Source organism: Delphinapterus leucas, chromosome 19 (assembly GCF_059928025.1).
Source record: "Delphinapterus leucas isolate spDelLeu-1000000601 "Yukka" chromosome 19, BTC_Dleu_Yukka2, whole genome shotgun sequence".
NCBI classification, from domain to species: Eukaryota; Metazoa; Chordata; class Mammalia; order Artiodactyla; family Monodontidae; genus Delphinapterus; species Delphinapterus leucas.
Window position 1 is genome coordinate 18,552,556 of NC_143147.1, and position 14,556 is coordinate 18,567,111.

Consider the following 14,556-nt stretch of genomic DNA (forward strand, 5'->3'; position numbering starts at 1 on the left):
CGGCGGCAGAGCCGGGCGCCCGAGACGGAGACCTCATGGGGAACGCTCCGAGTCACAGCAGTGAAGACGAGGCGGCAGCCGCCGGGGGCGAGGGCTGGGGTCCGCACCAGGACTGGGCCAAGGACTCGGGGACGACCCCCGGCCCGGGCCCCGCGGCCCCGGCGCTACCTCCCGCCGCAGCGCTACTGGAGCCGGCCCGACTGCGAGAGGCGGCGGCTGCGCTGCGGCCCGCGCCACCTTGCGAGTCTCTGGTGTCTAGGCACCACGGCGCGCTGTTGCGTTGGCTGGAAGAGCGGCTGGGCCGCGGCGAAGAGTCCGTCACCCTGGAGCAGTTCGGGGAGCTGCTGGAGGCTCGTGGCGCCGGCTTCTCGGGCGAGCGGTTCGAGGAGGTCAGGGCTGACTGGCGACTGTGGGGCGGGGGCAGGGCGGTCGCCCCCAAGGGCGTGAAGAGGTGGGCGGTGGCTTTGGAGAGGCTGGGCAGGAACCCATAGGGTGTGCAGGTTCCCAGAATAGGAGCATGAGTGTGCCGGGACTCACAGTGGGCGCTTCCAGCCTGTTCACTTCGGGAGACGACTGTGAATCTCTTTAACCTTTATTAGAGGTGTGGAAATCCTGGACTAGGCCGTTCTTGCTCGGAAGTACTGGACAAGTGTAGATGTCTTTGCATGTTGCTGTGGTATAGACCTTTGTGCTGTTGCCTGACGCTGCATCAACTGCCCTCTGGAGCTTCCTTATCATGCTCCATAATGGTTTAAGGGAGATGTGCTCTAGGGATCAAGGGAGTGGCCATGAAAACCATTCTGTTTTATTGGCCAGTGGGTTTTTGCAGGGCCCCTTTTGAATCCAGTGTGTGGGCCTGACGAATGTGGGAGGAGAATAACAGATATTGGAAATTTTCACATTCTGAAATCCATTCTCATCACGCAGAAACTAGCTTTTCCAAAACACACATTTGTTTTAGAACTTTGAAAAGTCATATTTTCGACTCATTTAAACCTACCTAGAACCTAAAACTGACAGGCAAATACCAGGTTTCCTGTCACTACTTGTAATTGTATATAATAGTTTTGAGCATAGTCACCAACATTGTTTCTGTTAAGTGATTAACTGCAAATTGATATGGCAACAAAATATTTTCCTTGAAAGGGATCTTAGAGAAATTATCTGTACCGCATTCTTCATTTTAGAGTTAAGAAAAGAACTGATCCAGGATCACCCTGTGAATCATTGGCAAAACTGAGACTGTCACTCAGATCTCTTGGGTTTTGTTTTTCTTACGTCACACTACCTCCTTGGGGCCCTGTTTCTTTAGCTCCACAATGTTATAACAAAAAGGTGCTTAATTTGTGAAAATGGGTAAACCATGTAGTATATTCAGTGTCAGTGAAGGGTGAGTGCATAAAGCAGTAAACTGACAGGTACTTGTAATGCCATTAAAAAGTGATATACACTTTAAAACCAGAGGCTTTTAAAATATTTTAAGGATGTTTTCCTCTACATGGCCAGAATTCAGATAATGTGGTTTCTTATATTTTCCTTTTAAAAATACCTGTAAAGAATCCCGACTTTTGAAAATGTTGGTCATATAACTTAGTGAAGTGTCTCCATTTTTTTTTTTAATTCCAGGAGCATTCATGATAGTTTCCACTCTTTTTGTTTTGTTCTGGTTTGTTTTTTGGCTGCGTGGCTTGTGGGATCTTATTTCCCTGACCAGGGATCAAACCTGGGCCCCCTGCAGTGGAAGAGTGGAGTCCTAGTTACTGGACTGCCAGGGAATTCCCGATACTTTCCACTCTAGTCCTAGGTGTGTAAAGAGAAAATGAAGCAGTGTCAGAAAGAGCTGTGCAGATCTCTTGAAGGAGTTAGCACATTTCAAAATTGTCCAAAAGAGAATGGAGAGAAACAGTGTTTACATTGTGAGAGTGTCTGACGGGAGAATAGAGCTACAGGAGTCCTGTAATGTAAAGCCAGAAGTCCTCGAGGTGTGGCCCAGAATTCACTCAAGGGCTATGACGTTATCCATTCATTCACTGAGCAAGTAAATATTTGTTGGGCATATACTGAGTGCTCAGCACTTGGATGACAGTGGACAAAGCAGATAACTTGTTCTTAAAGAGTATCTAGTACTGAAAGTGATGCACGTTAACCCAGCAATTATAGGTGTGGTGAGTATTATCCAAGGGAAAGCATAGTGAAAAAATAGGAGTATTTAAGCTCATCCAGGGTGTCAAGGAAGACTTACCTGAGAAAGTTAACTTTTCAGCTCTGATTTGAAGGCTGAAAGCAGACAGGGAGCAGAGGTGTTAGCAGTATTTCAGGCAGAGGGAGTCGAATACACAAGTCCCAAGTCCAGAGAATAGAGAATCAGAAAGAATGGTAGGATGTGTTATGGTTACAAAACTGCTTCAAGACAGAAAATCCAGTGCATCAGTGCTTTAAATGATAAAGAAGCTTTTTATGTAAAAGTCCACTTAGGCAGTCCAGGATTGATATGGCAGTTTCACAGTTATCAGGGACCTGACTCTGTCCATCTTCTTGTGCTCTCCTCCTCCACAGTCATCTTCCACTTAATGACCCAAATGACCCTGTTGCTGTTGCTTTGCACAACCAGCAGAAAAGGGAAAAGGAAGGAGAGGGCCACAAACCCATTTGGCCAAACCCAGTCACATGGCTACACTTAACTGCAAGGGAGGCTGGGAAAGATCCTTATTCCATGGCCATATATTCAGCTAAAAATCAGGATTTAATTACTGAGGAAGAGGAAAACAGATATTGGGTTACAATTTCATAGACTGCAGCAGGAGGAGAGCAAGGCTAGGAAGCAGGCAGGGACCAGATTGTAGAGCAGGTTCTCATCGGTGTATAGTATTTACTAGTGTAATGGTAAGAGTTTCCAAGTTGTACATGTTGGTTCTTCCGGCTCCTGTTGCCATCCATGTGTACCCAGCTGTCTTGTCTTCACATACCTGTGACCTCAGTTGCTTGAGGTGTTGTCCTAAAAAAATTCTTGAACTTGTACCAAAGACCAAAGTCTGAAACGTTGTCATTTTATAGTACAACACACCTTTTCTCTTGGTGGGTGTGGTCCATGGAGAAGGACTCTTTGATTTGCTCACAGGGAGCAATATTTAATTTAATTGACTCCTGTGTAGAAGAGGAATTAGAGTTAAAATTAAATTCTTATTTGACATCAGAGATTAGAGATTAGATATTGTGCTCGTAATATGATAAAAGCTTCCAGAAAATCATGTAGACTTTGGAGCAGGAAAAAAGTGCTGAACATAGGATGATAGCAGATGCCTTGAATGTGGGAATTTAGTACGAATGGGTCTCATTATTTTTTTTTTTTTTTTTTTTGCGGTACGCGGGCCTCTCACTCTTGTGGCCTCTCCCGTTGCGGAGCACAGGCTCCGGATGCGCAGGCTCAGCGGCCATGGCTCACGGGCCCAGCCGCTCCGCGGCATGTGGGATCCTCCCGGACCGGGGCACGAACCCGTGTCCCCTGCCTCGGCAGGCGGACTCTCAACCACTGCGCCACCAGGGAAGCCCTAGGTCTTATTTTATTAATTTTCTGTATTAGCTTTGGTGCCTACTTTGTGAAATTCGTTGGGTTGTAAAGTCAGAAGGAAGGACCATTTTCTTTTCTGAATTTTATTTTATTTATTTTTTATACAGCAGGTTCTTATTAGTTATCTGTGTTATACACATCAGTGTGTACATGTCAATCCCAATCTCCCAATTCATCCCACCACCACCCCACCCCACCCCACCCCCCACCACTTTCCCCCCTTGGAGTCCATACATTTGTTCTCTACATCTGTGTCTCTGTTTCTGCCCTGCAAACTGATTCATCTGTACCATTTTTCTAGGTTCCACATATATGCATTAATATACGATATTTGTTTTTCTCTTTCTGACTTACTTCACTCTGTATGCCAGTCTCTAGATCCATCCATGTCTCTACAAATGACCCAATTTCATTCCTTCTTATGGCTGAGTAATATTCCATTGTATATATGTACCACATCTTTTTTTTAAAATAAATTTTTTAATTCTATTTTATTTATTTATTTTTGGCTGCGTTGGGTCTTCATTGCTGAGCACTGGCTTTCTCAGGTTGCGGCGAGCGGGGGTCCCTCTTTGTTGTGGTGCGCGGGTTTCTCATTGCGGTGGCTTCTCTTGTTGTGGAGCACAGGCTCTAGGCACGTGGGCTTCAGAAGTTGTGGCGCACAGGCTTAGTTGCTCCGCAGCATGTAGGATCTTCCCTGACCAGGGCTCGAACCTGTGTCCCCTGCATTGGCAGGCAGATTCTTAATCACTGCACCACCAGGGAAGTCCCCACATCTTTATCCATTCGTCTGTCAGTGGGTATTTAGGTTTCTTTCATGACCTGGCTATTGTAAATTGTGCTGCAGTGAACATTGGGGTGCATGTGTCTTTTTTTTTTAATTAATTAATTTATTTTTGGCTGCATTGGGTCTTCGTTGTTGGTTCTTCATTGCTGCACACAGGCTTTCTCAAGTTGCGGCGAGCGGGGGCTACTCTTCGTTGTGGTGCGTGGGCTTCTCATTGCAGTGGCTTCTCTTGTTGCAGAGCTCGGGCTTTAGGCGCGCGGGCTTCAGTAGTTGTGACACTCAGGCTCAGTAGTTGTGGCTCGCGGGCTCTAGAGCACAGGCTCAGTAGTTGTGGCGTACGGGCTTAGTTGGTCCGCGGCATGTGGGATCTTCCCGGACCAGGGCTTGAACCCATGTCCCCTGCATTGGCAGGCGGATTCTCAACCACTATGCCACCAGGGAAGTCCCGCATGTGTCTTTTTGAATTATGGTTTTCTCAGGGTATATGCCCAGTAGTGGGATTGCTGGATCATATGGTAATTCTATTTTTAGTTTTTTAAGGAACCTCCATACTGTTCTCCATAGTGGCTTTATCAATTTACATTCCCACGAACACTGCAAGAGGGCTCCCTTTTCTCCACACCCTCTCCAGCATTTGTTGTTTGTAGATTTTCTGATGATGCCCATTCTAACTGGTGTGAGGTGATACCTCATTGTAGTTTTGATTTCCATTTCTCTAATAATTAGTGATGTTGAGCAGCTTTTCATATGCTTCGTGGCCATCTGTATGTCTTCTTTGGAGAAATGTCTGTTTAGGTCTTCTGCCCATTTTTGGATTGGGTTGTTTGTTTTTTTTAATATTGAGCTGCTTGAGCTGTTTATATATTTTGGAGATAAATCCTTTGTCTGTTGATTCGTTTGCAAATATTTTCTCCCATTCTGAGGGTTGTCTTTTTGTCTTGTTTGTAGTTTCCTTTGCTTTGCAAAAGTTTTTAAGTTTCATTAGGTCCCATTTGTTTATTTTTATTTTTATTTCCATTACTCTAGGAAGTGGATCAAAAAAGATCTTGCTGTGATTTATGTCAAAGAGTGTTCTTCCTGTGTTTTCCTCTAAGAGTTTTATAGTGTCCGGTCTTACATTTAGGTCTCTAATCCATTTTGTATGGTGTTAGGGAGTGTTCTAATTTCATTCTTTTACATGTAGCTGTCCAGTTTTCCCAGTGCCACTTATTGAAAAGGCTGTCTTTTGTCCGTTGTATATTCTTGCCTTCTTTATCAAAGAAAAGGTGACCATAGGTGTGTGGGTTTATCTCTGGGCTTTCTGTCCTGCTCCATTGATCTATATTTCTGTGTTTGTGCCAGTACCATATTGTCTTGATTAGTGTAGCTTTGTGGTATAGTCTGAAGTTAGGGAGTCTGATTCCTCCAGCTCTGGTTTTTTCCCTCAAGACTGCTTTGGCTATTCAGGGGGTCTTTTGTGTCTCCATACGAATTTTAAGATTTTTTGTTCTAGTTCTGTAAAAAATGCCACTGGTAATTTGCTGGGATTGCACTGAATCTGTAGATTGCTTTGGGTAGTATAGTCATTTTCACAATATTGATTCTTCCAATCCAAGAACATGGTATATCTCTCCATCTGTTTGTGTCATCTTTGATTTCTTTCATCAGTGTCTTATAGTTTTCTGAGTACAGGTCTTTTACCTCCTTAGGTAGGTTTATTCCTAGGTATTTTATTCCTTTTGTTGCAGTGGTGAATGGGATTGTTTCCTTAATTTCTCTTTCTGATCTTTCGTTGTTAGTGTATAGGAATGCAAGAGATTTCTGTGCATTAATTTTGTATCCTGCAACTTTACCAAACTCATTGATTAGCTCTAGTAGTTTTCTGGTGGCATCTTTAGGATTTTCTATGTATAGTATCATGTCATCTGGAAACAGTGACCGTTTTACTTCTTCTTTTCCAATTTGTATTCCTTTTATTTCTTTTTCTTCTCTGATTGCTGTGGCTAGGACTTCCAAAACTGTGTTGAATAGTAGTGGCGAGAGTGGACATCCTTGTCTTGTTTCTGATCTTAGAGGAAATGCTTTCAGTTTTTCACCATTGAGAATGATGTTTGCTGTGGGTTTGTCATATATGGCCTTTATTATGTTGAGGTAGGTTTCTTCTGTGCCCACTTTCTGGAGAGTTTTTATCATAAATGGGTATTGAATTTTGTCAAAAGCTTTTTCTGCATCTATTGAGATGATCATATGGGTTTTATTCTTCAATTTGTTAATATGGTGTATCACATTGATTGATCTGCATATACTGAAGAATCCTTGCATCCCTGGGGTAAATCCCACTTGATCATGGTGTATGATCCTTTTAATGTGTTGTTGGATTCTGTTTGCTAGTATTTTGTCGAGGATTTTTGCATCTATATTCATCAGTGATAGTGGTCTGTACTTTTCTTTTTTTGTAGTATCTTTGTCTGGTTTTGGTATCAGGGTGATGGTGGCCTCATAGAATGAGTTTGGGAGTGTTCCTTCCTCTGCAGTTTTTTGGAAGAGTTTGAGAAGGATGGGTGTTAGCTCTTCTCAATTCACCTGTGAAGCCATCTAGTCCTGGACTTTTGTTTGTTGGAAGATTTTTTTTTTTTTTTTTGCCGTACGCGGGCCTCTGACTGCTGTGGCCTCTCCCGTTGCGGAACACAGACTCCGGACGCACAGGCTCAGCGGCCGTGGCTCATGGGCGTAGCCGCTCTGCGGCATGTGGGATCTTCCCGGACCGGGGCACGAACCCATGTCCCCTGCATCTGCAGGCGGACTCTCAACCACTGCGCCACCAGGGAAGCCCTAGTTTGTTGGAAGATTTTTAATCACAGTTTCAATTTCATTACTTGTGATTGGTCTGTTCATATTTTCTGTTTCTTCCTGGTTCAGTCTTGGAAAGTTATACCTTTCTAAGAGTTTGTCCATTTAAGGAAGGACCATTTTTATTCATTTATTTACTGTCTTAGCACAGTCCCAGCTCATAGCCAGTGCTCAGTAGGTATTTTCCCCATGGAGCCCTCAGTTTGGTTTGACAGATTGAATATGATACAGTCCTCATTCTCCAACCTCATATTTTATGTTCAATCTGTAACCTTTTAATAAGATTTTTCTTCTCTTTTCTTTTTTTTTGCCACACCACACGGTTTGTGGGATTTTAGTTTCCTGACCAGGGATTGAACCTGGGCCCTCAGCAGTGAGAACGCAGAGTCCTAACCACTAGACCACCAGGGAATCCCCAAGAAGTTATTTCTTGACATTGGAGGAAACAGTTAAATACAGTTTTAGTGAAAACTTAAAAAGGTTCTTAGTCACTGTTGGGTTTAGAGGAAATTTGGAGAAGAATACCATCTTGGCATTATCATGTCATAGTATTGATCAATTAATTTAGAATGGCTCTGAGCCCAAGAACTATGCAAATAGAATTATACAGATGTAATTCTGTACCCTGTCAAGACACAGTGTGAGAGACATGTGAATGTACCGTAACGCGGAAGCAGGCTACAAGCATTGCTTACCCTCAGCTCAGAGCCTGTAGAGGCTCCCCACTGCTTGAGGGATCAAGTACATATTCCTCTGAATGAGTCGGAGCCCACAGGCAGCCTGTCTCCCTGTCTGACCTTATATACCTCTGTCCCCTGTGGGACACCTGCCTTGTCCTGTGTGTGGACCTTGCTTCTATGCTTCTTGCTTCAAGATTCCCTGCCTTGGCACCATCACCTGGTCAGGACCAAGCCTTTCCTGTGGCATGATTCAGATGGCTTCTATATAATCGTATTTTCAGTCCTACCCGTGAGGCTCTTGTTTCCTGTTCAGTACAGGTCTTCTGGCACTTAGAGCACACTGTGTAGCCTTGCTCTGCCATGGGGCTCTGAGGCACTGCCTGCACTTCTCCAGCACACAGGAAGCCTTCAGTAAGCGTTGGCCATTGATAGTGATGAGGCAGTGCAGAAGAGGAAGATCCTGGGGGAATTGGAGGTTATTCTGGCTCTTTGTGCTTTGCTTTGGGGGGAGTGATGGTATTGGCTTTCTTTTGGAGAACTTCACAATCCACGAGAGCTATGGAGGAAAGGTCATAGATCTGTTTTGCCTTTCCCTGATTTCCAGAATACCACTTCGTTATGGACTCTCTTGCTTTAGAAACTTCATTGGCTTCCCATTGCCTTCAGAATCAAATGTTAGTCTAACATTTAGGTCTTTATACCCTTCCACTCTTACCTCCCAGTGCTATTTAGCCAGCCGGGTCCATTTACTGTTTCCCATATATGAGGGGAATTTTGTCCTTTGCTCCCTTTCTCTCGCTTCAGCCCTTTGCTCCCTGCTAAGCCCTTTCCACTTTCAAGGACCACATAGAAGCATTTAACAGTAGCATGGGAGTTTGGGAAAGGCTTCACCAAACCAGAGGTTGAGAAGCTGAAAGAATTTGCCAGGCAAAGAAAGAAAGGGATATTCCATTTGAAAGGCACAGCATGTGGAAATATATTGAGGTGAGAGAAAGCAAAACTTGGGGAATGATGTTTCTTTGGGACCTGGTCTAGAGTCTGAGTTGGCTGGGACCTTTGTAGCCATTGCAGGCAGCCTGTCCCCCACCTGCCCCGGGATCACTTCTGTAACATCTTGGACAGTTAGCCTGTTAAAGGTATTAGCGAGTTTCTGATTTATTTACTTATTTAATTTTTACAGTTTTTAAAATAAATTTATTTATTTATTTTATTTATTTTTGACCGCATTGGGTCTTTGTTGCTGTGTGCGGGCTTTCTCTAGTTGCGGCGAGTGGGGGCCACTCTTCGTTGTGCTGCATGGGCTTCTCATTGTGGTGGCTTCTCTTGTGGAGCCTGGACTCCAGGCACACGGGCCTCGGCAGCTGTGGTATGTCGGCTCAGTAGTTGTGGCTCATGGGCTCTAGAGCTCAGGCTCAGTAGTTGTGGCGCACGGGCTTAGTTGCGGCATGTGGGATACTTTCTGGACCAGGGCTCGAACCCGTGTCCCCTGCATTGGCAGGCTGACTCTTAACCACTGCGCCACCAGGGAAGTTCCGAGTTTGCCGATTTGTAAGTCTGCCTGTTCCACTGTTCTTTTTTAGACTGAGCGTGAGAATTGGGCCCTGGACTCAGCCTGCTTGTGGGCAAATCCTAGTTCCACCATCCTCAAGCAGTGTGACCTTGATTGATTTACATGACCACTCTGGGTCTCAGTTGCCTTAGCTATAAAATGAGCATAATAATAGTATCTACCTTATATAGTCAGTGTGAGGATTAAATGAATTCATGTAAAGCCCTTAGAACAGTATCTGGCACATGCTTAATGCTCAGTAAATGTTGCTGTTAGTGGTGTTATTCTCTATTGTTCTGTCTCTGCTCTAGGATTGTTTACTCCATCTTCTGTGACAGCCCTTCAGTACTTCACTAGACATGGAATGTGTTAACTAAGAGTTAACAGATGAGTTAACTAAGGCCTTAAATGGATAAGTGACCCTTTCAGCCAACAGGTGGCAGAACTAGGACCAGACCTAGATCTTTTGACTTCTGATGGAGTGTGCTTCTCCAAGTTGAACCAGGGTGCAGCCTTTATATGTAAGCCTGGTGCATTGCATTCTGCTTGTCTGAGCCCACAGTTCTGGTCTGCGATGATTTTGGCTCATTCTCTATGTGTACTGTGGTCTTGATTCCAGTAGTGGTTAAGAAGGTTAGACAGGAATGGTCTGAGCCCGGCCCCATGCTGCCCTCGGGCCACGGCGAAGGGATGGAAATCTGTAGTCAGCCAGCCCACTTTTCTGTCTCTTGTCTGTGAGTTGTATCAATTATGGCCTCTAATTAGAATGTATTAATAGTTCTTTGCAGTTTACTAGGCATAGACTTATTCATGAAACCTTTGGACCCCCACAACAAGCTATGAAGGAAGGTTGGGTGGGAAGAGGAGTTGAGACTTAGAGAGGCCAAGAGTCTTGTCCCAGGTCTCACAGAAAGTAAGAGGTCCATGTGACACTGATCTCTTACCCACATTTCCCCTTAGTCTGTGTTATACTCTTTATCTCCCACATGCTCCCTAGCATAATGCCTGCACTTGGGAGCTGCCTGCATAGTTGTCATGTGGACGGCAGAGCACGTAGCGGGTGTGACAGGAAGAGACCTGGAGCAGGAGAGCAGGAGGAATACAGCAGATCAGTCCAGGTTGCTGTCTATGTGGAGACTCCATGGAAATTGGGGGTCTTGCTCTGTATGCAGAGAGGTGAAGGTAGACTTGCTTTACTTTGCACCATAAGGTTAGACCCAGTGTATCGAGTTGGGTCTGGGGCCCCATGTTCCAGGGCAGTGAGTTTCAGACTGTCCCTTCAGTGGGTTGGAAACCTATTTAGTCAGTGTTAACCTGCAAGTTAAAAAAAAAGAAAGAGTAGAATGGAATAGAAAAGATCAGGGTACATTATATCTGATAAGAAAAAGTACATTGTTTCACCAAACTTTTATACCAATTACATGTATACTGGCTCATGATATAAAATGTATGTCTTATAGTGGATCAGCTGATAAAAGTTGAGAGGCACTGCTCTGAGGTTTATTGTCAAATTGGAGGGATCTTGGAGGGGGCAGCCAGGATGGGAATGAGACCAAAAGCCATACCACATAGAGAACTGGCTGAAGGATGGAGGGTTTGAAGAAACTCGGAGGACCTGATCAGTGTTTCCACTGATCTACAGGCTGTGTTGGGGTAGAAGGAACAGATGTGTTCTGAAGGGCCCCACAGGGTGGTAACATCAGGGACGGAGATTTCCATTTCTTATATAGAGAAGAGCATTGTTGCTGTCAACTGGCCAGAAGACATGAGCTTCCCATCACCAATGTATGTCACAGAGGCACTGGAGAAGGGGTTCAGCGGTATAAAGGAACATATTTTAAGAGATTTGTAGGTCCATTCCAATATGGGAGCCTTTATAGATCTGGGAGGCTCGGCCCCCTCCACCCTTAGTCTTCTCCAGCAGCCTCATGGTACCCTTGCTGCGAGATCTGAGCTCTGTAGCCTGGTTGGCCAGGTTCTCTCTCTTCTGACCTCTGTGTGTCTCTTCATCCCCCGCCCCCGCCTCCTTTCCACACTGCAGGTAGGTTATAGTTCTCACGGTCTGTGGTGCACTCTGTGTCTGCTCTCACACTCTGTCCCCTCTCCCCAGGATGGCCTCCCTGTCTTCATATCCTTGCAAATTCCTAGTTATTCATTAAGGCTCAACTCAAGGGTCATTTTTCTGAGGGCCATTTCCCCCGAACGCCCCTACCCCTCCTGGGCTTCTGGCTTCTGGAGTGCTTCTGTTAGCTCATGGCATAGTGGTCGACAGTGTGGGGTCCCAGATCAAACCAGGATTGGAATCCAAGCTCCATCATTTACCAGTACTAACCATGTGACCTTGAACAAAATGCTTAACTTCTCTTTCCCTCTCTAGTAAAGCGATAGTACCGACCTTAGGGTTGTGGAAAATATGAGTTGATCCAGGTGAGGTACTTAGGACTCTGTCTGGTGCCTAGTAAATGCTTACTTAATAGTAAATATCAGCTATTATAGTTATTTATGCTGTTACTTCTATATTATAATTATCACACCTATCACATTGCTGCTCTCGGTTTACGTATCTGTCTTCTTCTAGGCTGTAAGGATTTTGGAGAGCAAGGACTATGCCCTGAATCCCAATATACACATATCCAACCATGGGTCAAGTATATATGGCTGCCTGTCGGATGGTGTTGAATAACTGCTAAGTAAATTGGCTTCTGTGAAACAAACTAGATGTTAAGTGTTAGATTTTACAACTTGTGCATTTCTTTAAGGACAATTCCTTTTTTTAAATTCTTTAATTAATTTATTTATTTTTGGCCATGTTGGGTCTTTGTTGCTGCGTGCAGGCTTTCTCTAGTTGCGTTGAGCGGGGGCTATTCTTTGTTGTGGTGCGCGGGCTTCTCATTGTGGTGGTTTCTCTTGTTGCTGAGCACGGCTCTAGGCACCAGCTTCAGTAGTTGTGGCTCGTGGGCTCTAGAGCGCAGGCTCAGTAGTTGTGGTGCACGGGCTTAGTTGCTCCGCGGTATGTGGGATCTTCCTGGACCAGGGCTCAAACCCGTGTCCACTGCATTGTCAGGAGGATTCTTAACCACTGCACCACCAGGGAAGCCCATCTTTAAGGACAATTTCTGACTGTTAGGAAATTACGTATTTGTTTGGTGAAGCTGTTAGCAACGCTCTTCGGATATTTTTTCTCACCCGAACTGTCTTTATTTTGTTTGTTTGAAAATTCTCTTTATCATATCCATTAACTATTGACAGATCAACAGAGTCTGTTAAAAATAGCAGAATGTCACCGTTTGTATAGCCTTGCTTATATAGGATTTTTATCAGCCATAAACGGCAGGAGTTGTGTGGGAATTTGGGAACAAACAGCACTTGAGGTGCAGGTGGCACTCGAAGTGCAGAAGTTCTGGTAGGAGTAGGACTTGAGTACTATTTGAAATTTAGAGAGTGAGTCTCAGTTTTAAGGTTGATACTGAGTTAACATGGGCACAAGGTGCTGAGAGCAAATTTTACAGATGCAGGAAAGAGATGGATAAGAGAGGCGTTTTGAGCACTTGGTCTCCGGACTGCAAGGAACCCCAGGTGTTATCTGGTCAAAGGAAGGAGAATGGAGTCGTGGTGAAGAACATGAGCTCTGGGGGCTTTGTAGTCGAATACTAGCTGTGTGACCTTGGGCAAGTTCTCCAACCTCTCTGTACAACTATAAAATGGGGAGGTTAAATAGTAAGGTCTTTTGCTGTTATAAGGAATAAATGATATGTACACTGCTTAAAATTTAGCCAGTGCTCAATATTAATTCAGAGCTTCCCAAACCATCTGTCAGTCCCAATTTAATGGGTTACAGCTGTACTAATCCCCTCAGACGCTGAGTCATACAAATACTATTTTCTCACTATGCTGTAATGTGAAGGAGTTGGGAGGTAGCTGTTATCGGTACTGCGTATTCACATCCTGGGACCTCAGGGCAGACAGAGGTGTGCTTCTGCTCTACCTCCCTCCATATCCATTGGCTCTACTTTTTATATTGGGGTGGGCTTAAAATTTCTTAATATTTATAATTTCTTCTTTATTATTATAAAAGCAACATATGTAGATTGCTATATTACCACTATTAACATCTTGATGTTTATTCTTTCAGATATATCTATGTATCTATGTATCTATCTATATATATTTGGTACCAAAGTGGGAAGTGCATATTTGCTTTTTGTTCAAACTAACAGGAGATCATTCTCTAATATTCTTCTGTAGCCTAGTGTTTTCAGTTAGTGGTCTTCACTGTTCCATTAATTTCTGTTTAATTAATACCCACGCCCCCCCAAAATGTATCCAGTTGTCCCACAAATCTCCCTTTATGGCTGATATATCCAGTGTACATACGGTTTTATTTAGAGAGGTACTATTCATCCATCTGCTTCCCAGCTTCCAAAATTTTGTTGCTATTGTGACATCTCCTGTTCTCTTTGTCCTTATGGTTAAAAAAAAAATCCCTTTATAATATTGTCTTAGTGGGATTTCATGAGGGAGCAGAGGTAAATGCATTTGTTTAGTATGACTTCTTTGAACACTCCTATTGGCTGGTTGTCTAGCTGTTGCTCTGAAGCCTTGAGGGATGAGGTGGGCATTCCTTCTAGAGCTTCCTAATCCATCTTTATACCCCACTAACAGCAGACACATCCATCTTTTTTTATTTTGATGAAGCATAAGTATTTTACTAATTTTATAAAATATTGATCTCATTTTATTTATTTATTGAATTTTATTTGTTTTTATACAGCAGGTTATTTATTTATTTAATTGGAGTACAGTTGCTTTAAAATGTTGTGTTAGTTTCTGCTGCACAGTGAAGTGAATCAGCCATATGCATACGCACATCCCCTGCCTCTTGCACCTCCGTTCCCCGCCCTGCCTCCATCCCACCCAACTAGGCCATCACATAGCACTGAGCTGAGCTCCCTGTTATACAGCAGGTTCCCACTAGCTATCTGTTTTACACATGGTAGTGTATTTATGTCAAACCTAATCTCCCAATTCATCCCACCCTCCCCTTCCCCACCATGTCCAAACGTCCGTTCTCTACGTCTGCATCTCTGCTCCTGCCCTGCAAGTAGGTTCATCTGTACCATTTTTCTAGATTCCACACATATGC

General features: G+C 44.1%; 1 protein-coding gene across 7 annotated transcripts in view; it reads left to right on the plus strand.

The window, feature by feature from the left end:
• ZZEF1 (zinc finger ZZ-type and EF-hand domain containing 1) overlaps positions 1-14,556 on the plus strand; it is a 130,209-nt gene that overhangs the window by 16,848 nt on the left and 98,805 nt on the right. For 6 of the 7 annotated variants that reach the window (XM_089900566.1, XM_089900568.1, XM_089900569.1 and 3 more), the window contains exon 1: positions 20-389. The exons of the other annotated variant lie outside the window; for it this stretch is intronic. In XM_089900566.1, the coding sequence (XP_089756692.1) occupies positions 36-389 (354 nt within the window). In that variant the 5' untranslated portion in view covers positions 20-35. Of the gene's footprint in view, positions 1-19; positions 390-14,556 lie in introns of those variants that run through there. 7 annotated transcript variants of the gene reach the window in all.